This window comes from Micropterus salmoides, unplaced genomic scaffold (genome assembly GCF_014851395.1).
Source record: "Micropterus salmoides isolate LMB-PRFRI ecotype aquatic unplaced genomic scaffold, ASM1485139v1 Ms_hic_scaffold_3, whole genome shotgun sequence".
NCBI classification, from domain to species: domain Eukaryota; kingdom Metazoa; phylum Chordata; class Actinopteri; order Centrarchiformes; family Centrarchidae; genus Micropterus; species Micropterus salmoides.
The window spans coordinates 14252818-14280138 of NW_024042261.1; the positions used below are offsets into that span (position 1 = coordinate 14252818).

Here is a 27321-nt window from a genome sequence, read left to right on the forward strand (position 1 = left end):
GAGGTCATGTATATTATAAAATGTGGTATAATGAGGTAGGACTTCTGCTGTACTGCATCCCCTCATGTGTCCTGTAGTTTGGAAGCGCTACAATGCATAAATAGCGCACCCATGGTGCAAGGGGGCCCACAGTCTCAAGGTCAATATTTTCTGCACTGATTAACTATCAGCACTCAGTTACAGTAGTCTCAGTTGTGGGCTCCATAAATATTTTGTCCCCTGGAATTGTTATGGTCTAATTCTGCTAGCCGTACAGAGAGAAACCACCCGCACACTGGTTCAGGTTCAAAGTGGTATGTTGCCTTGAGTTTGAGATGTCACATGTTCTTTACCATCAAATTGACACAAAAGCATTAGCGTTTTAGTTGCACCTGACAAAACATAAAAGCTGGTTTACAGCAGAAAAAAACACTGAACGATTTAAAGTTTTGTCATGGGGGGCTGTGGCTTATGTCCGGAATACTTCAAAAATGCAGTTTTCATTTGAAACAGAAGATGGCAGACTAGTAGTAGTTTTACCAAAGCAGTCTATGCTGACGTGTTCCTGTTTAGCATAGCTTTTGGGGGGCAACCATGTGTTTGTATGGCCATCTGGGGAAAGGTAAACTGTGTAAAATGTATTTTTCTCAATTATAGGAAACTCTGGCCGTTAAGTTAATATATTAAATGAGTTTGACAGGCCTTGCTGAAAGTTCAGATTCAATTTATTTTTGTTACATATGTATAAATGATATTGTCTAATCATGAGGCCCTAAACACAAAGACAGATTGTCTGATTTCTGATTATTTCTGAATGATATTAATGTTACATATATGATACATATGATTCCACAGTTTTCTGAATAATGCTACACTTGTGCATTATTGTAACACTGGTGCAGTGTTATAACCGGTTTTAACAGCTATTGGTGTAAACAACAGTTTAGAAATCTGTAGCTAGCCTCTTCCTGGTTTTTGACGTCACACAGACTGCTGATTTCAAGAGCTTTTTGTAAATCTCAATTACCGCCGTGATTTGTTGTTTTGTGTTAATGCTACATTTTGTGATGCTGTGTAGGATATGTATATAAGTATATGCATATAAAAATACAAAATATTACATCATTTTTACCATCAGAATGTCAAGGGGTCTACAGTCCGGAAGCATGCTTGATCTTGACATAGATCATGCATGAAAATCACGACCTTTTCTGTGAGTGCACTCTGATGTGCACTGTTCCAGTATCTAACTGATGTGTTTTTTATTAATTTTTATTGATGGATAGGTCTGCTTTGATGTGTCTGTTTTTGCTATGCTGCAAGACAAACTTCCCACGCTGGACAAAGAAGGCTATTGTTAGTTATTCTTACAGCACCTGAAGGCATCATAAGACCGGGCGCACATCACCACAGGCGGTGACTTAAACAGCTCCGCTAAACTTAAACATAGACGGGCAATGTAACGTTATAGAATATTAGCCGGTAGAGTCGAGAGCTTTACTGCAGTACAACGGTACTCTGTGGAAATTAACCGATATAATTTTACGCAAGATTGGTTAATAACAGATATATACCGCTTTAATTAAGCTTTTTAGTTAAGTGTTGTCCTAATGACAAGTGACTAACGTTAAAAGAGAGGCAGATTCGTGCTTTTAAAAACATCGAAGATAACGTTAACGTTAGCTAACTTGAGTTAGCTCAAAGAAAAAAAAAAAAAAAACTAACGTTAGCCTAACGCCGGTTGTTAGTTGACATTAGTCGGTGATAAAGTACCTTAACGTTAGTTATCACCAGGTTAGCATTATCGTTACCACTATCAAAAAGCTAAAAGCTCCGACCTAAGTCGATTTCCAAGTTATTTAACGTGGCTCACGTTAATACAGAATCGACTTTACCGGACTTCGACTCAAAAGGATTTGTACTTGAACACAAATAAACACTGAGCATTAACTTACCATCGAGGTAAGTCATGGGTTTCTATACGTTAGCTTATTAAGTAGTTAGCGTTAGTTAACGTTGTATCTAACTGTGTGAAATGTTACTTGTAATGTTGTAGTTGATAACGTTATAAAAGGTGGACTGGGTTAACCCCAACTGTAAGTTACATTAAATACTAATCGTTAACTAACTGCGCATGGCTTGCTGTTGAACCGGCGGGGAACTGACTTAGCTAATTGTTAGAGTTAATTAAAAACAATAGGCAAACACCAGCTCTTTAACAAGAACTAGCTAATGTCACTTTGTTTGTTACAGTTTCCCGGAACAATAACCCTACTGTAGCATATGTCACCAGGCAAGTAGTGTTGCCAGGCGGAAAGACATTAATTATTACCTGTGTCCAAAATGAGAAATCCCTGACACACGGACCCGGCTGGGATTTATTTATTTGTCAGCTATATTTTCCTATATGACAGGGTACCAGAGGGAAACTTAACAAATGACTGCCAGTACGCACGTGACAGCCATTAGTATCCATCATTGTTGTGTTGTTTATTGTTAGCTTGTTTAAGTAGTGATCAGAGTTAGCTTGTGGTTGACCATATTTGTGTTGCAGGAGCTGAATGGCCTCTGTTGCTGCAGTGAAAACCGAGAAACGACCTGCAGCTGATTCTCAGGATGCAGACTCAAATGCAAAAAAGCCCAGGTAAGCTCAGGGGCTGCTTTGGAACCACCTGCACACACTGCCCATGACTCATGCATCCATTTAATCAACAGGGCCAAGTCTTTGCCAGTTCCAAGTAAATGTAGGTTTTAGTTTGTTGCAGCATGTCAGTGCTTGAAAAATGTTTGTTTCACCTTCATGCTGTCGGAATCATCTTTGGTTCCACAATCACTGAATCTCTGCCTGCCACAAAGGAAACTGCTGCCCAGCCTGAAGACTAAGCGAGCCCCTGAGCTTGTCCTTGTGATTGGCACGGGGGTAAGCTCTGCCGTGGCCCCTCAGGTCCCTGCACTCCGCTCCTGGAAAGGCCTCATCCAGGCCTTGCTTGATGCAGCCAATGACTTTGACCTTCTAGAGGAGGAGGAGAGTCGGCGTTTCCAGAAGCACATGCAGGAAGATAAGAATTTGGTGCATGTGGCCCATGACCTCATTCAGAAACTTTCCCCGGTAAGTCTTTTTCCTTGCCTTTTCCTTTCTCCACCACCCAGTCGCACATATACAAACACATGGCAGACAGACTGCCAGCACGCTGTCCTTTCCTCAGCCAGGGACATTTTGTTTCCACTTTCATGGCTTGAGATACGACATCTTAGCCTTATCTCATTAAAAGACCAATAGCTAATGACACAAGGCTCGTTTGTGGGACTTTTTCTTCTAAATGAAGTTTGTTTAATACAGACAAACTTTTTTACTCAGGTGATGCATAATCAATCACACATGCAAGAAGCAGGCTGTGTTTTCTGTTTCTCATTTAGTGGTGTTTCAAAAAACACCAGTGCTTCAGGGCTCCCTTAAAAAACACCCTGATGAAGGCAGGTGACCTGAAGCAGATTAGTGTTTTATTTCTTAAAAAATGATACTGGGGAATATTGCAGAAAGTTTGGGTAATCTTACTACTGATTCTGTTATACTTGCATCAGCAAACAGCAGCCTGCCCTGGAAAGAACTTCCTAGTCCTATGTTAAGTGAAGCAGTGGCAACTTTTAAATGTTCCTATTATTAAGTCTGGGGTTCACTTTGTGCATCAAAATTTAGCTGAAAACTGTAAATTTCCCAAAGAGAAATGAAAATACAAAAATACAAATGAGACTCCTGGTTTAATACGAGAAACTGAACCTGCGCCTTGTAGTGCGGAAATAAGGGCTGTAAGGCTGCATGATTGATCATATTAAATGGTTATTTCAGTTCATACCTCTATGCATTCTCATCCTTAGAATTCATGCATATTTGTATTAAAAAGGAGATCCATTGTAGCACACCAAGCAGTCTCACTTTCTCCCTAAAGTTGCATCAACAGAGACCAACATGGTTAAAAAGAAAGCTTTTGGGAAACTCGCTGGTGAGGGTGTGAAATAGAAAATACATTACTTTAACTCCAGTTCTGATAAAATCATTGTGCTTGTACACTTAAAATGAGTCACATTGGATTTAAAGACAATGCTGACAGCAATCTATGCTGTCACAGTCTGGGCATAGCATATAGATAGATAGATACATACATACATACATATTCCATCAACCTGCAGATGAAAATGTTTCTGTATATCTAAATTCTGACACATTTACATGATGGACCCAAGTGCTCATTGTCCCTTCTTAAATAATATTAATATAAACAGCACAATATTTTGTCATAGTCACTTCACAGCTTAATACCACCTAAACTGAATGAACCAATCAAGCCTACCAGAACTACCAGAAACGTCCTGCCACCTGACCATACAAACACAGCTAGATCCTTGACACTGGGCATCACTGTCCCTGATCAGCAGTCACAGGCCCAAAAATACAAATATTTTAAAGAAAATTGTACATTTTGAGTGCAGAAACACATATTCTCCCTTGTTACAGCACCCTGCTGCTCGAAACCAGTTGGATAATTACAAATGAATTGCAATTTTGGATTTCCGTATAACTTAGTTCTCTTCCTATTGGAACGGTCTGGTCTGGAGCAGGGCTGGCAGATGGGAGCCTTAATACCGTTTGCCTCCTGTGTTAGTCATGTCTCATCGCACCTTTGACATTGATAAAACGTGCTTTGTTTCAGCCCTCAGCCTGTTGTCACAAAGGGAACAAACAGCGCTTTTATGGCTTCATCCATGGTGTTTATTTCAATCCACAGTCGTGCAGACACCAGCCCCCTGCCGTTGGCTACAGAGCCAGCAGGCTCTAGCATGCTGAGGAAAAAAAACAAGCATAGAATAATGTGAACCAGTAGCCCCCCAGCCCAGATTTTCCATTCAGACAGAATTAAAGCGCCACCCAAACAGCAAGCATACAATAAGTAGAGGACATGGCATGTAGTGATCCCATTCACAAAACCCAACTGCAAATATTTTCCCTAGTTACATTTAATGAACAGTGCACATATGTTAGCACTAGACCTGAGCTGGGTTATTACATCAGAGCCAAAAGATGGAGTTTCTTCATGTGTGAATCATAGTTACACAGAAGAGTATCAAAATTAACAAGAAAACTGAACCATATGAGGGCGAGAAACCTGCCTTTAGTGCAGCTAATTCCAGTATTATTAGGCTGCGAGATTTAACCCACTTTTCACGGAATTAGGTATCAGATGGATTATGGTGGTGTGCAGCCACACAGCAGCAGGTAATGAGGGTAATCTAAATTAAAACTCAAGGAGAATGTTTTTGTTGTAAGTCAACCTTTGTCCTTGCAGGGCTAATGACATTACTTTGCTGACTGTTGAATGTTTTCCACAGGGTCAGTGGGGGAAACATTTGATCATCTGTTGACATGTGTCATTTTGATTATAATCTGAGATTAGTTTAAATGGGGCAGCACGGTGGCCTAGTGGATAGCACTGTAGCACTGTGGAGTTTGCATGTTCTCCCCGTGTCTGCGTGGGTTCTCTCCGATTTCCTCCCACCGTCCAAAGACATGCGGACTAGGTTGATTGGTGACCCTAATATTGTCCTTAGGTGTGAGTGTGAGTATGTGTGGCCCTGCAATGGATTGGCGACCTGTCCAGAGTGTGCCCCACCTTTCACCTGATGTCAGCTGGGATTGGCTCCAGCCCCCCTGTGACCCTGTACACAGGGTAAGCGGTTGACGATGGATGGATGGATTAGTTTAAATTATGAAGCCCTCTACGGAAACGGTTTGGTATATTTCCACTAGGACAGACATTGTGACACTAACCATAACAGTCTGTGGAAAAAGATCAGATTTGGTCTTTGTATCACTGTGTTATAGGCATTTTCCAGGAGCAACAGACCTGTGAAAGGTCAGCATCTGTTAGCATCTGCATTTCTGTTTTGTGCTAACTGTATGCATGTCCACAGTAAAGCAGCCCAGAGCAGGCTTAAAACGTTGACTAATATATAGTCATGAAAATTTTGAATATTTTGAAACCAGACTTGTTTACTTGCACTTCACTTGATTATTACGCAAGTCCCGACAGTCCAAAGAGGACACAGTGATTAGAATGGGTGATAGACTAGATGTGGATAATGAGCTTCTTCCTGTGGAAAGGACTCCCGCTGTGATCTGTGGAAGAAAGCAGAGCATTTCCCTGTGCTAGGATCACCTTGGTCACTGCATCTCTGCACTATCCATTGCTATTCTTAGCTGCCTGCCCTCTAACTCTCTGCCAGGTAAGGGTGAGATAGACAGTGCAGTCACAGCCCATAATCTCTTACCAGACTCAGGTGGTGTGTGAGTTGCTACTGGAAGAGCTGTGGACAGGATCAGAGAGAGTAATGGAGTGTTTGATATAGGACAAAGTTTCCCTTGCGCAGATACTTTGAAAACTGGTGCATACTGCTGAAGTCTGAGAAGAAGTTGGGTCACTTGGATGCCCATTGTTGTGGTGGGAATTATTCTGTGATTCCACCCTTGCTCCTAAGATTTAAAAAAACAAACAAACAAACAAACAAAACTATCACTCAACCGGGGCTCAAATGCACACATTTATTTTAAGACACTTGATGCACACATGGTCAGGTCACATGGTTTGATAAGTAAAACTGTGCACGCAAGACTTCAATCCTATTTAAAGGGCTGCTTGTTGTGGATTTGTGAAAGTGTACTTGACATCACAGCTGCGGTAATATAACAATGGCTTACTGGTATTTGAATGCTTTACCATGAAAGGTTCCCCCTAAAGCTACTTCAGTAGATGTTGCCAGCATTGTACATTCCTATCTATATTTTAAAGTGCAGAATTAGTTTGACAACAACAATTTGGCCATTCTTGTGTTAGGACTTCACTAATCGAAGCTGATTTGGGGACTGTCCGCACATTTTCTTTTTCTACTGAGGTAGCAAATCTCTCTTACATAACAGTGTCTTACATAACAGCTTCACCACTTCAGAACTTAAATGAGACACTTTTCAGCCTCAGGATCAGCGCTCCAATGATCATTATTATTGATTTATTTTATTTTGAGTTTTGCTTCCTCTTTGCACACTGGATTGCAGTGCTGCTGGTTTTTTGCTGCATTTCCCTTTCCAGCTTTGATCATACAATCAGGGCCGTTTTAACTGTGCTTAGCTGAGGATTGATCATCGAGTAGGTAGACACAGTAAATTTGGCGAAACACAAAAGCGTACTGGGAAACTCTTTATTGAGATATTTTCTGCAGTAATATAACCCAATCTTATCCTTGTCCATTGAAATTTAAGCTTAAAATCTGACAATTAAGAACTACAAAAAAGTATGTCAACTGGATCATTACATGTACACTTATAACAATGCACAAATATCGTGCAGTTCTTTTACCCAAAACTTTGTTATTTATTTTTTTTTTTACAGAGAACAGGTAATGTGCGCTCTACATTCTTCAAGGACTGTCTATACGAGGTGTTTGACGATTTGGAGTGCAAGATGGAGCATGCAGGGAAACATCTACTGCGCTCGGTGCTTCATTTAATGGAGAGTGGCGCACTGGTCCTCACTACTAACTTTGACAACCTGTTGGAGATCTATGCAGCTCACCAGGGCACCAAGATGGAGTCTTTGGACCTTACAGATGAGAAGAAGGTAAACAGCGCTTGGATCATGTTATGGCATTTATTGATATTTCTTGCCGCAAACACATCTAGTCGACTTTTTCAGATGAGTGCAAAGGTCACTAAAGCAAGTACGTGATGTTAGGCCCAGGCTCAGATTGTAGGAGTTTTTAAAATTCAAGTTACATTTCAAAGAGGATTTTATCTCAAATAACAAATCCACCTAAACAAAAATCTGCCTGAATAGTACTTGTCCTCTGAGCATTTGGGTGAACTCAGCTACACTTAAGAGACTGCTTTTCAGGGAAGTTCTCATTGGCCAGTTTCGGGGGAAATTGATAATGCTTTGACCTGAAAGAGCCTTTTGTCTCTGACAGGTGGAGGAAGTTTGAAGGTCTAGCCATTACTCGGCTGCTGTCGAATTTTATAGATTGAACAATATTTGCTTTTGGTTTAAGACTTCGCTGAAGGAGAAACTCGTGTTTTCCCAGTCAACCGAGGCATGTTTCACTTCTGACCAGTTTCTCAGCCAAATGTCACTTGTTCAGTCATGTCATTTATTTGCTAGTTCATTTAAAGTTAGTTTGATTACCTGTTAAATAGAACACAAATTCGCAAGAATCAGTCAAGACCTTTGTGAGAGACGCGTCGCTTTGCCTCTCAGTCCTGGTATTTATGCCTTACCTCCATCAGGGCTAATATCCTCTCACTGCTGTTACTCCCTGCCCAGTTAGAACAGGATTGGGTGCAGTGGACTGTTAAGTTTGTGTTATGTGTTTATGTATGCGTGTGTGGGTCTAGGTGTTGGAGTGGGCTCAGGAGAAACGGAGGCTAAGTGTTCTGCATATCCACGGTGTTTACACCAACCCCAGTGGTATCGTACTGCACCCTGCTGGCTACCAGAATGTACTGAGGAACACAGAGGTTATGGTGAGTCCTGAAATTGTCCACTGTAATGGTTATGTTTCTGATAAAGGACATTATTTTGCACAAGACTCTCTTCTAAATGTCACAAAGGACCATTGTTTGTAAGATTTAGGGGGATATATTGGCAGAAATGGAATATAATATTCATGTGTTCATCAGTATATAATCACCTGAAAATAAGAATCATTGTGTTTTCGTTACCTTAGAACGAGCCCTTTATATCTACAGAGGGAGTGAGTCTGCCATGTTGCAATGCTATGTTTCTACAGTAGCCCAGAACAGACAAACAAAACACTGGCTCTAGAGGGCCTTTTGCATTTTTCATGAGTTTCGTGGTCACCGTAGTTTCCCCTACATGCTTGGAAGGGTGAGGTGAGGCGAGTGGTAATAAGATGGTTGCAGTCTTTAACCTTACTGTTAAATGCCACTAACTCTTACACACTGGTCCTTTTAAGTGTAAATGTTGTGGTATTATAAGATGCAGGTTGTAGTACCATATTTGCCTCCGTCCCTGCACTTTGAAGCAATTGAAATGGTGGCGTTTGTGTAAGTGTAATAATATATTACTGTTGCTTTCAACAGCGTGAGATCCAGAAGCTTTATGAGACAAAATCCTTTGTGTTTCTGGGCTGTGGGCGCACAGTAGACGACACAACCTTCCAGGCTCTGTTCTTGGAAGCAGTCAAACACAAGTCGGACCTGGAACACTTCATGCTTGTGCGCCGCGAGGACGTGGGTGAGTTCAAGAAGCTGCGGGACAACATGCTAGACAAGGGCATCAAGGTCATCTCCTATGGAGACGAGTATGCTGACCTGCCTGAGTACTTCGAGAGGCTGGCCAATGAGATCTGCAACCGTGACGTGTCTACCACTTGCTGGGGTAAGAAGGATGAAAGTCAGTCACAGTTTGTAGTAGAGGACTTCTTTCAGCACATAATTTTTTGCCTTGTGATTATGTACATTTGTAGTAAGGTCAATCTGTATTAAAGGGGCACGCCGCAATTTTTACACATGAAGTTCAGTATACTCATCAAAATTAGTACTCTAGAGCTCGCAAAAATAGCTGTGTGGCTGGATGCAGTGCTTGAAGTGAGTTGGTAATCACCGGTAGGCAGTACTGGCACTTCTGCATTTTACTCTTTGGTGTACCTCCATATCAGGTTCTTTGGGCACTATGTGACGCTCACCTGTTCCCTTTCTCGGCTGTCTGCTAATCTCAGTAGGCGGAGACAGAGTAGGGATAAGCTCGGGTGCCTTTCATTCAGCTGCATGCAGAAAGGTCACTTTTCGTGAACCAACTGTTCACAACCTGGATGGGGCAGGACATTTAAAAAAAGGTTGACCAGCCGATACAAACGCCAACATGCTAATGGGATGTACCGGCTCCTATTATTTTACACTTCAAGCACTGGCTGTATATGTGGCTTAGAAGGAGCTTTCCACAGTTTGAGGAAAACAGGGTTATCGCAGCTTGGGCTTGAGACATTTTTTAACAGAAAGCCTGCATTTCAAACTAGAGGTGTGATGTGTGAAAAAAGTAGGTGGGACAGGAGACAGGGGTTGCAGTCGAATAGTCTTTTCTGCTTAGGAAAGATCCTAACTGAGTGAAATAACCAGTAAGTTTTTTAGAGGCAGCCATGACAAGAGCTGGTCGATTTCTCTAAAAGCTAGGGAAAGGTGCCTCAATGCTTCCTTTCTTGCTTCCTTTGGAAAAGGGTACACCGGACCATCCTTTACGGAAGGAAAGGAGATAATGCTGTCCCACAAATTTCTTCCGGCAGCAACATTTCAAGTGACACAGCCTTGTAGTTTCACCACAGCTGACCCACGTAAATGTAGTAACAACAGAGCACCTGTTTTATGCTTGTGACACGACCAAAACGTATGGATATCCTCGTATGATTAGCTGAGCGCCGAAACCATAAATAGAGATTTCTTCTCAGTCAGATCCATCCAGAGGAAACTTGAAAAACAAGCAAATTGAATTTCTAGTTAACAATATCATCTTCATGACAAAATACTTTACACATAAATGTGGAATGGAGGGATTCTCTACTTAACAAATGTATAAAACATGTCATAGCGCCCATACCAGGAAACTCTATATATTTGTCTGAATATAATTTACTATAGCCCCTTGCTCATTTCCTTATTTTTATTAAATTATTATTTAAATGGATCAACTTTCTTTACCTGTATATTGCCTTATAAATATTAATTTCAACATTTCAATAGTATTTGTTATTATTTTTAACAGCCATCTATTTTGTTGTTACTTCCAAGAGTAACCTAATTGATGGTTAAATGTACCTTGTGTAATCGCCTACATTGAAATCATCCTCTCTTAAGAGGTGTGGTTCTTGCGCAAGTTTGTCACTGTACTTTGGTCTCCCACGTGTTATATTAAGTTTGTTTTTTTTAAAAGCTTAGAGTAAGTGCAGTCCGATTTGCTGAGCACCACGGTTGTCTTTTCCTGAGTTCTTATGAATTAACCTTCTCATCTTTCCTTAATCTTGTGACATTTTTCATCGTGTTCAGGAAAAAGTAGTTAGGAAAGCAAATTATTTTGACTTTTCGACCGTAGCCAGGGTCTAAATAAAGATGCTGTTGAGTTGAGACTTTCTTTAATCAGCCTCCTATGATCCCCCAACTTAAAGGAAGTGCAACACTAAATTGCTGGGGTACTCTTTTAAAAGTTTGACACTGTGACACTCCATACTTGCTTGCTTCTGCTGTCACACAAAGCAGGGAGGTTTGAGATAGTTTGATGTCATTTAACAGTACTTACTGATACAATACTTATTAACTAATTAAACACTCAGCAATGCATTTTTATAATGTTAACTGTTGTGTTTGGCAACTTAAGTATCTTCATTCTACTTGTGGAATTTAGTTTGTTCATCGAGTACTTTAGGTTAGTCAAATGGAAAATTAATCTGTTTATTCTATTCATAAAATAGTGTCTGACCTTTTAGTGTATTCCAGAAAAGGAGCTAAGAAAAGTAGGACATGCTTCAGTGTAGTGGATATTACGTTACAGCACAGGTTGAGCCAGAGTTGCAGCATTAAAACTGGTCTGGAAGCAGAGACTAAGATCAAATTAAATGCTGCAGATTTCTCTTGGAACGCCAGAATTCTTCAGACTGTGAGTTGCCTGCATTTTACAGATGTCTTTTTTTATCTTTACCTGCAGGTTCTCCCACACAAACTGGGGAGGAAGCGCAGAACGGCTTTAATACACAGAAAAGCCTCCTTCAAGGTTAGGACTGAATGCTTCTCTTTGACTTCAGGCAGTGGCCACTTGCAAGAGACATTTCCAGAATAATACAATAAAGCACTGTCCAACACTCTTTGTTTTCTTACTGCATGCTGGTAGATAGAAAATTCAAGTCCGTTATTTTCTTCGGTATCAAAAGACCTGCTGGTATACCTTTACAGATAAGATACAAACTGACTTTGCAGTATTGCATGCGTGGCAGTCAGTGGCAACATTTCAGTTGACGCCCTTTGTTTCTCAACTGTCCACTTAAGTCCCTTCCTTCTCTTTTTGCCCCAGACTATCATTCTTGACAGGCACACGGTCGCCATGGGAGACCTGAAAGATGTATTTTACAGGTGTCAATCATTTTCCATTAGTAGTTCTTGTTTAAAAGGGAAAGGAGAATTTTGAACTGTCAACGCCAAATACCCAACCTCACAATCCCACTGTACTGTATTTAAATGTTGCTCCACATTTGAGAAGTGTTCAATATGCAGATGATGGAATGGTATGTTCTCACTTCAACTCAACAGAAATGATTGATCAGAACCAGCTGACAGATGTTGACTGTGCTGCTTTGAGTCATTGTTTTGGACTTACAATAATGCAGTTACACAAAACTGCATCGGCTTGACCTACCTGCAAACTGTAACGCACATCACATACTCTTAACTGAAAACAGACTTGTGTTGATATGTAATGATTGTATCTGTCATGTTCAACCCTGAAACCAGGAAAACTTGATTTGCACACTACTAGGGTGGGGGATGAGTAGAATGATTATCTCATGGATGGTTACTTGGTTTGCAAACACATTGTTGATGATAATGTTCGAGAATTCGGAAGAGTATGTTTTCATAGCAGAGAGGCTCCCAGCCAGTAGCCACCACTTTGCCACTCCTGTGCTGAAAATGTTCTTTGTAAGGCTTTTTGTTTTGTATTTTTAATACTTGCCTGTGTTTTCTGACATAGTATTTATAAGTACTATTTTCAAAATAAAGCTTTTGGTATCACATTTGTCCTGTCATGTTTGCATGTCTAACAATGATGATACTGGAGCAGCCTGTGATGGGGCAACAGTCCACGTGGTCCTACAACATATGACAGAACAAGTTCAAAGTTTACAGGCTGTCGGAGCATGTAGCAGCTTTATTTAGAAATGTTAACATTCTCATAAATTAGCTCAAATATTCTGTATAACTCTTGATTCTCTCGTATTGCACTACCACAAATTAAAAGGGGGCTAGAGATGTTTAAGACGTATAGTTCCTCTTACAAATGAAAAGTCAATCAGAAGGGGGAAACCGTTCAATTGACCCCACAGAAGTTGTAGTCTGACAATCTATGGACAACCTGTAAGAACTAAAAAAAAAAAAAATTTAACTTAGAAAATATCTTTCCACTTTTCATCAGCTCTAAACTTGGGAATCAATGTCTCCATTTTGTAATGACATTAGGCAGGCGGGGAGCTCTGGGAGATGACTTTCACAGAACAATCCATCCGGAATTAGTTTTTCTTGACATGGGAGTCCAACATCTAGTAACGTCACAATATGATGCTGATATTCATTATCCACTTTATAATTCAATGTTGTAAACACATTCAGGCTGCTCCTCAAGTCAAGAGGGAGCGGTTTCTGACCTGAACTGCCGTGGTACTTTCGATGGATAATAATCACCCATGTAGTGAAAGTGTTAACTAAGAAGACGGGAGACATAGGCACTATGGTCACTAAGCTTTCCTCAGGCAGCAGGCAGCTGCTGAAATGCCACATCCAGCAAGCCTTCACAACCTGACCTCGTTTACATGGAGAGGGGAAAACTGACTGACAAAATGCCAGGTAGGGATTTTTTTTTAGGTTTTTACTGTGTAAATCAGTAAACTGATGACATTTACAGCCTAGGTCCATTTAGTCAGCTAAATTGTCATTTGACTTCATTGTTTCAAAACTCAGTCTGGTCTGAGGTACGTTTCAATGTAGGGTCAAAAGTTTAAAAGGATGCAAAGGGAGGCCCCTCTGGCTTTGCTGCAAAATGTTCTGTATGTCCTTTACTGGGAGAATAAGTCCTGTGCGTGGGTTCTTCATTTGATGCAAAGTAGAGACACACGAACAGGAGGGTGAGAAACATGGGTTAGCAGGGCTGGAACACCTCACGGCAGCATGGCGAAGGTATTGTTGGCTTCGTTGTGACGATGAATAAACAGCAGAACATGCAGCCAGTTAAGCCTTCATCAGGGCGCCGACCACAGCGCGGGCGTTGAGGCTGCGCAGGTCGTTGTAAGTCTGCCCCGTGCCCACAAACACGATAGGCTGGCCTGTGATGTAAGTCATGGAGATGGCAGCGCCAACCTGTGAGGGAGGCAGGATGACGCGTGAGTGCTATCAAGTTTCGGGCTGCAAATTATCCCTAAGTCGTTAAAAAAGAAAAACTGCATCAAACGATACCTTAAGGCCACCTCACATGACAAAAGCCAGATGGGAATATACAGAAGAAAAAAAAATAGTCAAATACCTTGTCATCAATGGTGTCAAACTTAGTGAGAACAATTCCGTCAATGAGGCGAGGCTTGTCAGACATGGAGTGGTCTGCAAGTGCCTGATTGAACTTTACCTGAGGACACAAGGAAAGGAAAGTTGAGTAATTCATGGGGGAACCGATGAACAGAGGTAATATGTATTGTACAATTTTTTCCATCTCACTATTTACAAAGTGTACCGGAGGAGAGAACACACATCTGCGTAATCATGACTAGTTAACAAGACAGCAGATCAGTGGAGCAACACTGACCTCTGCTGGAGAGGCGGCATAGCATTCTTATTTAGTCATCACGGTTGATGACGTGTGAACAGGAGCCTCCGGTGTGTGCATAAATCTGACTGACCGACAGAAAGTAATGCACATGCTACTTTCCAGGTCTGTATGTATGCGGTGAAGCTTTAGCTCAGAAAACTTAAATCCCTTCTTCAGTCAAGTTGTAGCAGCATAATGACATTTAATATATTGACAGGATTTGGAGAGTTCCTGGAAAACATTAATTCTCATTCACGTTACAAAGAAGCTGACTTTCTCCTTTGTTACATTTCCTCTCGGTGCATGATGTGTCTGAACTTTTGCCGTTGGTCTTACCAGCTGATCGACTGCCTCATTGCCCACCAGAGCCTCCCCAACAAACAGCACTAGGTCAGGCATGTTGACGGCGATGAGTTTGGCCAGGGCTGTCATTAGGGGGGCGTTGTCCTGCATACGCCCTGCAGTGTCCACCAGCACCACGTCAAAGGCCTGGTTGCGAGCTGGAGGCATGAAACACCAAAATGGTCTATGTGACTTCACCACATGGGGGACATTACTCATTAATAGAAAATAGCTTGTAGCATGCACAAGATTCAGAGCAGGTGTTAAATTCCCACCTGCGCTCCTCTACACCTCTTATTTACGACTGAGGTGCAGTTCACGTAGGTGGAATCAATAATGAAACTCAGCTCAGTTAATAATCACTCAACAGGAAATAATAATCATCTTACCATAGGCAATGGCCTCCATGGCAATTCCAGCAGCATCCTTCCCGTAGCCCTTCTCATAGAGCTGGACTACCGGCCGTCCTCCGTGCTGCTCTGGAGGATGCAGAGAGTTCAGGCGCCGCTGATGAGTGCGGAGCTGCTCCACGGCCCCAGCACGAAACGTGTCACAGGCTGCGATCAGCACAGTGAAACCATTCTCTATCAGCCAGAAAGAGATCTGGACCAAGAGGGAGAGGTTTGATTTACATGAACATGAGTAGGACACAATCTGGACACAATGAGAGGGAAAAGTGTAACAAATGAACACTAATAAGTTACACTCTGAAGCAAGAAGTCTGACGACTAGAGCTGGTCAAACATTCAATATGCATAATTATTTTAAACATTTGACTGCATTTGACATGTGCTTTTCAATACTTGAGGGTGGTTCACACCTAAAGGTCCGGTTCCTCAATCAAACCAATGTGAGGATGATACATTGGACTCCACCTGGTCAGGTTTGCCTTCATAAAAGGCAAAAACTCAAAAGGTCTTTATTTTGATTTCCTCTTAATATGTTTATTGTATCTATCAAACACCAAGGCAAATTGGCAAATAGTGAAAACCTACTTGGTAATAAAACATATCCTGATAACTATAAATAACAAATATACATTAAAGAGCACAGTAATAACAAATAAGTACTATTTTAAATGACACATAAAATGGTAGCTTTCTGTGATTGGTTCGTATGGTGTTCACACCAGAAATGAATGAGTTCACAGAAAGAGGTCCGAGACCACACTTTCATGGCGGACCAAAGAGGTTTGTTTGTTCCGCACCAGAGTTTGTGTCCCGCATTCACACCAACCCAAACAAACCACATCAAGAGGGTACAGTGGGGAGAACAAGTATTTGATACACTGCTGATTTTGCAGGTTTTCGTACTTACAAAGCATGTAGAGGGCTGTAATTTTTATCATAGGTACACTTCAACTGTGAGAGACGGAATCTAAAACAAAAATACAGAAAATCACATTGTATGATTTTTAAATAATTAATTTGCATTTTATTGCATGATATAAGTATTTGATCACCTACCAACAAGTAAAAATTCCAGCTCTCATAGACCTGTTAGTTCTTCTTTAAGAAGCCCTCCTGTTCTCCACTCATTACCTGTATTAACTGCACCTGTTTGAACTCGTTACGTGTATAAAAGACACCTGTCCACACACTCAAACAAACACACTACAACCTCTCCACAATGGCCAAGACCAGAGAGCTGTGTAAGAACATCAGGGATAAAATTGTAGACCTGCACAAGGCTGGGATGGGCTACAGGACAATAGGCAAGCAGCTTGGTGAGAAGGCAACAACTGTTGGCGCAATTATTAGAAAATGGAAGAAGTTCAAGATGACGGTCAGTCTCCCTCGGTCTGGGTCTCCATGCAAGATCTCACCTCGTGGGGCATCAATGATCATGAGGAAGGTGAGGGATCAGCCCAGAACTACACGGCAAGACCTGGTCAATGACCTGAAGAGAGCTGGGACCACAGCCTCAAAGAAAACCATTTGTAACACACTACGCCGTCATGGATTAAAATCCTGCAGTGCACACAAGGCCCGTCTGAAGTTTGCCAGTGACCATCTGGATGATCCAGAGGAGGAATGGAGAAGGTCATGGGGTCTGATGAGGAAAAAATAGAGCTTTATGGTCTGAACTCCACTCGCCGTGTTTGGAGGAAGAAGAAGGATGAGTACAACGGAGTGGCTCCGTAAGAAGCATCTCAAGGTCCTGGAGTGACCTAGCCAGTCTCCAGACCTGAACCCAATAGAAAATCTTTGGAGGGAGCTGAAAGTCGGTATTGCCCAGTGACTGCCCCGAAACCTGAAGGATCTGGAGAAGGTCTGTATGGAGGAGTGGGCCAAAATCCCTGCTGCAGTGTGTGTAAGCCTGGTCAAGAACTACAGGAAACGTATGATCTCTGTAATTGCAATCAAAAGGTTTCTGTACCAAATCTGATGTATCAACTACTTATATCATGCAATAAAATGCTAATTATTTAAAAATCATACAATGTGATTTTCTGTATTTTTGTTTTAGATTCCGTCTCTCACAGTTGAAGTGTACCTATGATTAAAAATTACAGCCCTCTACATGCTTTGTAAGTAGGAAAACCTACAAAAATCAGCAGTATATCATACTGTACGGTTCAACCGGACTAAACAAGCTCATTGTGAACCACCCTTAGTGTCATAACATGTTAGTACCCCTGAAATCAATATTTCAGTATTAATTTTGTCTGTGTGGCCAACACAACTGATCAAACTAGAATTGGAGTTTGATCAATGTAACACTACCCTAGTAAATCTGGGTTGAAACTGCTACTTTTACCTACTGCGTTTATACTGATTATAGTAACTATTTCACATATCTAATTAGAAATTTTAATGAATTCCACCACAAACCCTTCACCCTGGCACACAGCAGGGGTGCAAGCTGGGTAAATGGAAACTTTCTTTTTACTAAAATTTAGGTCAAGTGCTGAACTGAAGGATCAATTTAAATAAAAAGCTGCATAGGTGCACTGGTTTAGCTATCCAGGCTTAATAGTCAAAACAAAGTTTAAACTATGTTTTTACTTAAGAATTTCAAAGTAATTTTAACTCCATTTTAAATCAGTGCAGGTTTTTCAAACACAGGCAACCCCTGTGTGAAATGTATCCCATGTTCTACTAACAGAGCTATATGACCACGAAACAAGGCCAAACCCATACAGTAAAGCAAGCTCCAGGGCTAGGACTGGGTGCACATGTGGGTTAACAATTACCAAACCACAGGAACATAGTGGCATGTAGCTTTGATGTCTTTTCCTCTTTAACAATGACCGCTCACCTTGGCCAGGTTGGTGGATTTTCCAACCCCATTGACGCCACAAAATGTAATAACAAAAGGCCTTCGCTGGCTCTGCGCCTCCATGACATCTCTCAGAATATCCACCCTTCGCTTTGGCTGCAGGATCTGTACCAGTGAGTCTTGCAGGGCCTGCTTTACTGTTGAGGCCACAGCTACAAACACACACAACAAAAGTTGTTTTTGTCCCCCAGCATGCATTTCTCCAATGTTATTCTTCAAGGTAGTTAATATATCATTATACAACACAAGACTGTACAATGAAAATAATTCTACACACAGAGAACTTAACAGATAATTATAAAATAAAATATGGTAACATAAAATAATACAATACACAATCCTCTTCTAATCAATTTACTGTGCTAATCCATACAGACAATGTTGGGGAAAATGCATTACTGTAATCATCATATTACTTTTCCTAGATATAGTCTGGTGCGCTCGGAGAAGAACAATTGAAGGTAGAGAAGATGCACCAAAGAAAAATAATTTTAAAAAGTGGGTGAGGATCTATAGTGGGAACATTTACTTACTGGTGAATGTGCCCATGACCTTGCCTTCCAGTTTTTTGGCTACAGAGTCACAGAGCTGGGAGGCAATGTCGGCTGCTACATTCTTTGCTATAAGATCATAAAGGAGAAGAATGAATAGCAGACTTAGAACTTTTAAATGTTTCCCCCAAAAAATCAAGAGGATTAGTGAGAGAGAAAGATCTGAGATCATACCGATGAGGTGGTCCTTCATCTTCTCCAGCACTGACTCCATGTCGTCCCTGGTCAGGCTCTTGGACCCCACAAGGCCCTTCAGCATCCCGAACATGCCCCCAAAACCACCACCCTTTTTGGAGCTGAAATCAACAGACAAAGCTGGGCAATTACTCACAGTGCAACTCACATCTGACACACAAAAGCAAAACATGTCAGAGAATTGGAAAAATAGCATACATATATAATAACATACCATTAAAAAATATTCCAACAAACACTCGCTTACCTTGTCTTGCTTGTTTCACTGACAACCACTCTCTCCACTTCCTCCTCCATCTCCTCTTCCTCACTGGACTCATAGTCCACAGACAGCAGGTCACCCTTCATTGAGCTTAGTTGCATCCCCTGGAACACAATTGGACATCAACAACTTGGCCACAGGCCCTTTATTTTAACATTAGTCATGTGACTCATATTTCTCTTCAACTAGAAACCTCTTAAGTGGAGTGGAGGAGAGGGGGTACATACCAGGTCAATCTGTGCTTCCTGGTTCTGTTCACCATCATTTGGTGAACCATCGCCATTCCTCCCGCTGTAGTCTAGCTCCTTGGTGCTGCTACCACCCATGTCCCAAACACGCCTTTGTTTCTCCCTAGGCTTCTGAGGCTTTGGGGACTTGCTGCGAGTAGGATGACAGAAAATCAGAATTAAGCTTTAATGCTCTTTAAAGTAGGGCAATTTCTCTTATTTCTCCACATGGGGATCAAAACGGTGCATATTACTGTAATGGAACTTTACAGGTGTGATGCGGGGGAACCACAGTCTGGTTGGCCTGTCAACAACATACAAATGTGTGCAGCAAGCTGATTCAACACTACTGATGTTAAGTCAGCCAAGTCAAATCAAAATACACCTGTGTGAAAGGCATTTATTTTAACTATATCTTGTCTGACATTCATTTATCTCACCTTGGTTTTTCAGTAGGCAACACTGAGCGCTTGCGAAAGAACTCCTCTCTCTTCTTCTGCATGACCTCGTCAGCAGTCAGGCCCTGGTTACCATTCTCAACCATCTTCTGCCCAGTAGACGAGGCCTTGCCTTGATCCGCTTTGACAGGTTCAGGAGCTGGAAGACATCGGAATATGAAATCAAGTCAGGAGTGGAATTGAAATGATGATACATGAGCCATTTAGAATGAGCGATTTTAGAACAACCACTTCCAACTGCACTTACCCTCCTTTTTGGTATTTTTATTCTTCTTGCCACCCTGTTCCTTGCCTTTGTCCCCACCTTTCGTCTCAATCATTGACTTCACAGTTTTTTGGGATTTCTCGGACTGCTTAAAGGTCCGCATGGGGTGGGGCTCCGAGCTTTGCTGCTCTCCTCCGTCTCTCTTGTGGTAAACATTTGAAATATGTCAGCACGGGCAGGCGAAAAGATTGTGGTTAACGAAGCATCTTTAAATGTTGTTGATTTGATATCAGAATCACCTTTAATGGTCAGGTATGTGTACACATATGAGGAATTCGACTCCAGTCTTACATTACTCTCAATATACATACACAGAGAAGACATAAATAAAAAGGATATTGTACAGGGATTGTTCCTGACATTGTGTGTCTAGAGTTTATTGTTCATCAGAGTGAATCATTGGTCTTTTAAATATAAGATATACATTATGGCACAAGGCGCTTTAACAGTTAGTTCTGTATTACAAGAAATCACCCCGTGAGTAAAACAGTCACTCTTTACCTAAGAAGCTTCTTGAAGTCATCCTCGAATTCAAAGTTGTTGTTGAGGAGCTTCATAGCCCCCTTTTGCTCCAGCTCATTCTTATAACGATCCCTAAAATGCAGCTGAACGTCATCTATGAACTTGTCCACATACGTCAGCGTCAGGATCTTTTGAAAACCCACCTGGGCAGAAACAGGGAAAGAGTGATTTTCAGCACGTAAAAATAAAAACAACATGAATGCTAGTTGCAGATATGCAGTGTAAATTTCAGTGGTGTTTGAAAGTAATTCATTCAGTGTGCAGTTGAGAGACTTACCACAAAAATCAACTCAAACTCATTGTCGAGTTTGTATTTAAGACTGAGGCCCTCGTGAGTAAATGAATTGTTCCCACTTCGCTCCTGTAACATCGCAGACATGTCAACAGGAGCTAACAGTTAAACACACATGTTGTTGCTGCTAACGTTACAGCTAGCCTGCTGTGTCTTCCTAACAAAGTGAAAGAAGTCACTCTAGCACAAACTACATCAAAATTCAGCTTACACTTCGTAATAAGGAGATTTTTAGGATATTCACGCCACAAAAGTGTCTTGTTTAGTACACTAACGTTACGCAATAAGCTAACACTTGCTACCTCTTCGCGTTAGCATTAACGTTAACTGTTAGCTTTCCGAACTATATTGAGATTTATGTCACAGGATTTTGACCTGCCATCATGTCCCACCTGAAGGATCACGGAGCGGATCAAAGCGTTGACAGGCCCAGTGAAAGATTCAGTGACCCCTGCTCCCTGAAAACACCACAAAACTATCCCCCCTTTGCTGAAGATGGTGAAGAAATCTAGCATCTTGCCACCGCGTACCTAGATTTAAAGAAAACAAACACGGAGATAAAAGGTGAAATGAAGGCCTACGATACACGAAAGGGCCTGTAAACCTGGTGCCGGTGCCTACTCTTCAAACTATTACATCTTACCAGATAATACTTAAATAGATAATAAATCCCCTACGAGTAAAACCACCAGTGGAAAACTGTTTTAGACACGTCAGATGCAGAACCAGGTAGTGACGTTCGCTTCCGGAATAAAATTGTGAATTCGCGCACGCGCAGTTTCAGGACGAAGCATACGAAATCGTAATGCAACAATTGATGCGTTTGAAACTTCGTCACTCTCTAAATATATCATTGAAGCCGTGTGAAGCCAAAGTCCTAGACTCTATAAAACATCTCTGGTGAAGCCAAGTAAATATACATCAGTACATTTGCTCAATTATTATACTTAAATTAAATATTAAATGACTCACCTTACGTTAGTAGCTTATTTCATTTTCTACACTTTATTTATCAGACAGCTGAAGCTAGTTACTTTGCAGATGTATATACAGATGGGATAAATTTATAACATTTAATGCATAGATTAAAGTACACAGCAGTATATTAAATAGGCTAGATTAAATTAAAGTCCAGTAGATCAGTAATAATACTCCATCTCATCCTTTTTATATACAGTCTATGATCTTATCACAGTGGCCATTTTTTCTCTGCAATGAGTAGCCTATTTTTACTTTTGGTATCATTAGTAGCCTTCATTTTGCCAGTGACTGTGTGCTTTAGCAAATGGTTAAATAGCCAAACAAGAAAGCCACTTTTTTTTTTTATCTCAATGGGACTTGAATACAATGGTAAAATAAAGGTACAACTAAATCAAAAAAACATATGACTTTCTCTCATGCTACAGTGGATTTAAATTAACCTAGGTTGGCATGGACAACACTTTCATAGAGGGCATCAGCGCTGGAAGTGAAAAGTGGCTATGGTGTGCCTTCAGGGACGAGCTGCAAATGCATTACTTTGTAGATTTGTAGATAAAAGTATAACATTTGCCAGCTTTCCTTCAAACTTTCCCTTTAATTTTGCTTGCATGATGTCAATTAAGTTTATCTTACACATCATTTGCCTTTGAATCAGCAGGACAGAGGGTTAATTGTCTGCTCAGTGAAGTATAAAGTTTCAGATACTTTGCATTTGAAATTTGACTGCACACATTGAGGCGTCACTTAAGGCAGTTACCAACTTCCTCTTTTTTTTGGTGATGTCAGTGACACTCGACAAAGTTTTCACTTTGTCTTTGATACGTTCTGTAGCTGCCATTGGATTATGTCACATTGTTAGAACATTTATTTTTCAGCTACAGTCTGAGTAATTATGTGTATGTGGCAGTCAAAATCCTCTTAAGAAAGGTGACCATTAAACATTTATTTACTGGAACAATTTTTGGCAAGGCATGATGATGTTAACAACATGCATGGTAAGTTAAATTTTCAGTTATTAATTTTTAATGTAAACCTCATCTTTAACTGTTTGAATACTATTTTGTATTGTATCTGTAATTTGTATAATTCCATACTTGTCGTGGCCGTTTTCATGACAAAGGCTTGGTCCATTAACACCCCAGTACAGTTCACCAAAAGTTACTCAAAAACATTTTGCAAAACACGGTCAAAAACGTGTTACGATACAGGGCTCTTGCAGATCTCTCCTCCCTTCACCCGTGTTACTTTTTTCCTACTGCCCATGCACAGCAAAATTACTAACCCACCCAATCAGCAGGTACAAAAACACAATATCAAAAACAAAAAGAAATTCTGCATGACCCATGAACATATAACAGGTGTTTAACAACAAGTTAGCAAATACCATATATGCCAAAATGGCTCTTACAATACTCTTTTTTCTTGAGTTGTCAGAAAACCGTTACCCTTTTGTGGAATAAAATAAATTGTTCACAAGATTGATGATTGTGCTGTATGTATTAATGTGCATGCTTCCTAGCTAGACTAGGAAGGATTCATGATGTATTATCAAGTCAGTAGCATGTGCAACTTGTCTTTCTCGTTTCAGGTTGGTTCCAGAAACTCTTGAAATCAAGAGTATCTTTATCAGCACAACGTGAACAAGAGGCAAAAGGGACAGAAAACTCAGTGTCGTCTGTGAGCAGTCAGTCATTCTGTGCTTCATCATCATCACCAGGGGCAACCCCTTCTAAACCACTACAGCCGCAGTCTGCTCTGAGCTCGCTGTTGCGATGGAGCCGAAAGTATGACGTGTTTGTGTGCCACAGCTCTGTGGACAGCGACATTGAAGAGGCTGGACGCTTGGTTTCTTTCCTGGAGGCTGCACCCCGTGGCCTTAGGTGCTTTCTACTGCAGAGGGATGACTGTCCAGGAGGTGCAATTTCCACAGAGCTATGCCAGGCTGTGCAGAACAGTCACTTATGGGCTTTGCTTATCACTCCTAACTTCCTGCAGGATGAGTGGTGCAAGTATATAATGCACCAGGCTCTGGCAGTGGGGCCCATGTCCAATCGTATTATTCCCCTGGTTCAGAACCTGTCCCACTCTCAGTATCCTCAGGAACTAAAGTTCTACATCTACATTGATCTGAGCAAGAGCCCTGACAGAGGATATAAACTCCTCACCAAGACTGTGCTCAAGTGTGAGTCATGGGAAGAAGGGTTGGGTTCGTAGACAGAAGTTGATCTTGATCTTAGCAAAAAGTTTAAAATTATATCTGTTTAAAGCTGTTTTTAGCCAACAGCCTTTTTCCTCTCCTGCTTATGCCAAATTAGCATTTTGATTCTTTAAAAAGATTATTCCACAGTTTAAGACATCCTTAATAATCTCATATTCTTCTCTTCTCTAGACCTGGGATGCCTGATTGACAATGAAAAGACACTTGATTGTAACGTGGACAGCTCTAGCAATGAACTAAGTGGAGAAGGTAGCTCTAAAAAAGACAAGCTGTTGTCAAAGTGTGACCCAGCTGCGACTTCAGTTCCGCTGGAAGTAATAAAGAAGAGCGGAGAAAGCTTCAGTGACATTTGTTGTGATCATTATCAACAGTAATTAAAGTCTGCGATGAAGGGCAAAGGGCTCTGAATGGAGAACACTGCTGCTACTGACTGAACTCATGTTTAGTGAACCTTTTGCACATCATGTTGGAATTTAAAAGTTAGACCTTGTCTTGCTCAAAGCAGAAACTGGGAGGAGACATTTTTTATTCCAAACAGCACAGGGGTTATTTCCTGTATCAGACCTAGAGAAGTACTGTGTGTTCAATAACAGCTGTTAATAAGCGCATCTCGTGGGTAGTTCTGTTCATAGTCTCAGCTTATCACACATTATTCTGATGTATTGCAGCCCATATTTTATGTTTAAGATAAAGGGCACCATAAATGCATGTGATCCTCCTTTTATAGTAGGTTGTAGAGTATACCAATGGCAGTATACTGTAATAGGATGAAAACATTGTGATACAGATAGTGTTTACCACTAGGTGGTGTATTTTCCTGATTTATCTAGAATAGAGAGTGTTAGTGAGGAGATGCCACCCATAAAGGCACGATCTCTCTGGTATCAGCACCATGTCTACATTGACGCTTTTACCATAAAAAAGCAATGATTACTAAAACTCTATGCCTCTATATACAGTGTGTATCTAAATGTATGGGTGTGTGAGGGAAAGAGAGGAAAACAGACAGAGTAAAAGAGTAATACCCGCCCATATCAAACTGCTGACAGTGGCAGGCCCTTTTTTTTCGTTGAGCTGGAAGTGAACACAGTTAGAGATCAGACTCATGGATCAGGTCTGCTGGTGTTAATATTCTATGTCATATTTCTGACTGTGAGGTAGTTGGAACAAAGTCTGAGCATGTTGAAGTGTTGGAAGCAACAGTCTTTCTCCTCTATCCAACTTGTAGTTCTCTGTCTTAGGTATGATGTCCTTGGCAGCTTGGCACCTTCCCTGGTTAATCAAGCATACTGGCAGTGCTTAATTTCGGATAGTTGGCATTTGGAAAGGAACGCTCAATGTAGAATATCAGGTAATCACTGAATCAACTGGAGCATAACTTTTGTGATTCAATTTTTTTCAATTTTTTCTTTTTTTCCTCTTTTAACGTGAGACACCATCTGCTACATGTTCTCTTTTTCAGATTTGTATTAATGGTTTCATGTTGTTTCATCCTTCCGCTTCTCCACCCTTGATAATCGGCTCTTTTGTGACAAGCCAACGTTGAAACGTACAAATTTAGACTAATCTCTGAAAGACACAGAAGTTCTACGAGGCTTTTGTTGTTACCAGAACACACACACACACAGGATGGTGCTTACTGACTACTGAGGAGAGCAGTTTCACATAACTTATGTTAACTGAAAAGTAACTTGAATTTATAGAGAGGAGAAGAAATTACATACATTTTTTTTCAAATAATCACGTAATCCAAATCTCCATTTTGTCTCTGATGGCTGTACATTTCTCCTCCAGCATGTCCAAATTATCTTCCTGGTAACGTTTTACATACCAGCAATACGTCGCCAACCGTGTTCTAAAGTCTTGGGGTTGCTACAGCACAAACCCTGGAACCTGACAAACGTGAGCTGGTGATGAGAAAAATACATGATGGCAACAGCAGTTTGACTTCTTCCCAATGCAGAAAGAAAGAGTATTGTCTGGAGAGAAGCCCTGCGGCTAAAAATATCTGCAGAGAATATGTAGCAAGGGGGATTTTTTGGTGCCCTCGCTGAGAAGGCTCACATTAACACTAACATGAATTCTAAAAACTGCAATATTAACCCAACTGCATCATCAGGGGAAGTTCACAACAAGAAATAAATATCCCAGCCAACACTGATAAATGAAGGCACACGGGAGGGAGATTCAAAGATGTTCCTTTCACAAAACGGTTCATTTTATATTACCATTTCCTTTTTAACCCTTTGATGCACGACATGGGTCAAAAGTAACCAGACTGATCATTCAGTATTTCAGGTATTCCAAAATGAACTTGTTTTCGATCACAAGTCATTACTTTAATTTTTCTTTTCTTACTTTTTGAATAAAAATAATTTTTGTATCATTTTGTATGTACAGTTCTTATGCAGACATGGGTCAAAAATGACTATCTATGAACTTGTCCACATACGTCAGCGTCAGGATCTTTTGAAAACCCACCTGGGCAGAAACAGGGAAAGAGTGATTTTCAGCACGTAAAAATAAAAACAACATGAATGCTAGTTGCAGATATGCAGTGTAAAACTTAGTGGTGTTTGAAAGTAATTCATTCAGTGTGCAGTTGAGAGACTTACCACAAAAATCAACTCAAACTCATTGTCGAGTTTGTATTTAAGACTGAGGCCCTCGTGAATAAATTAATTGTTCCCACTTTGCTCCTGTAACATCGCAGACATGTCAACAGGAGCTAACAGTTAAACACACATGTTGTTGCTGCTAACGTTACAGCTAGCCTGCTGTGTCTTCCTAACAAAGTGAAAGAAGTCACTCTAGCACAAACTACATCAAAATTCAGCTTACACTTTGTAATAAGGAGATTTTTAGGATATTCACGCCACAAAAGTGTCTTGTTTAGTACACTAACGTTACGCAATAAGCTAACACTTGCTACCTCTTCGCGTTAGCATTAACGTTAACTGTTAGCTTTCCGAACTATATTGAGTAATTAAAGTCTGCAATGAAGGGCAAAGGGCTCTGAATGGAGAACACTGCTGCTACTGACTGAACTCATGTTTAGTGAACCTTTTGTCACATCATGTTGGAATTTAAAAGTTAGACCTTGTCTTGCTCAAAGCAGAAACTGGGAGGAGA

At 40.9% G+C, this 27321-nt stretch overlaps 3 protein-coding genes and 1 long non-coding RNA gene across 5 annotated transcripts; 2 read left to right on the top strand and 2 right to left on the bottom strand.

The window, feature by feature from the left end:
* Nucleotides 1–576: 576 nt before the first annotated feature.
* fam118b (family with sequence similarity 118 member B) lies at nt 577–12816 on the top strand. 2 transcript variants are annotated; one of them, XM_038694068.1, is made up of 8 exons: nt 577–601; nt 2534–2623; nt 2836–3088; nt 7419–7646; nt 8417–8545; nt 9125–9422; nt 11736–11801; nt 12099–12816. In XM_038694068.1, the coding sequence occupies exons 2-8, from the start codon at nt 2541–2543 to the stop codon at nt 12110–12112; spliced, it is 1071 nt and encodes a 356-aa protein (XP_038549996.1). In that variant the 5' UTR covers nt 577–601; nt 2534–2540; the 3' UTR covers nt 12113–12816. The 2 variants fall into 2 exon arrangements, with proteins under 2 accessions (XP_038549996.1, XP_038549995.1); XM_038694067.1 differs by lacking the exon at nt 577–601 and adding an exon at nt 1366–1941.
* Nucleotides 12817–12921: 105 nt separating this feature from the next.
* Nucleotides 12922–21734, bottom strand: srpra (SRP receptor subunit alpha). Its single transcript, XM_038694064.1, is given in 16 exon segments — nt 12922–14152; nt 14316–14414; nt 14931–15094; nt 15326–15539; nt 18198–18370; nt 18752–18838; nt 18944–19065; nt 19212–19330; nt 19454–19604; nt 19894–20050; nt 20159–20284; nt 20287–20318; nt 20678–20841; nt 20976–21059; nt 21383–21520; nt 21634–21734. Coding segments are annotated over 15 exon segments (1944 nt in total). The 5' UTR covers nt 21506–21520; nt 21634–21734; the 3' UTR covers nt 12922–14023.
* Nucleotides 21735–21851: 117 nt separating this feature from the next.
* LOC119883428 (toll-interleukin 1 receptor (TIR) domain containing adaptor protein) lies at nt 21852–26671 on the top strand. The gene is made up of 3 exons (XM_038694069.1): nt 21852–22966; nt 23560–24153; nt 24361–26671. The coding sequence occupies exons 1-3, from the start codon at nt 22960–22962 to the stop codon at nt 24561–24563; spliced, it is 804 nt and encodes a 267-aa protein (XP_038549997.1). The 5' UTR covers nt 21852–22959; the 3' UTR covers nt 24564–26671.
* LOC119883429 lies at nt 26580–27241 on the bottom strand. The gene is made up of 3 exons (XR_005440643.1): nt 27031–27241; nt 26805–26888; nt 26580–26670 (listed from the first exon to the last, which is right to left on the bottom strand). It is a non-coding gene; the product is annotated as an uncharacterized LOC119883429 (long non-coding RNA).
* Between the last annotated feature and the right edge of the window lie 80 nt (nt 27242–27321).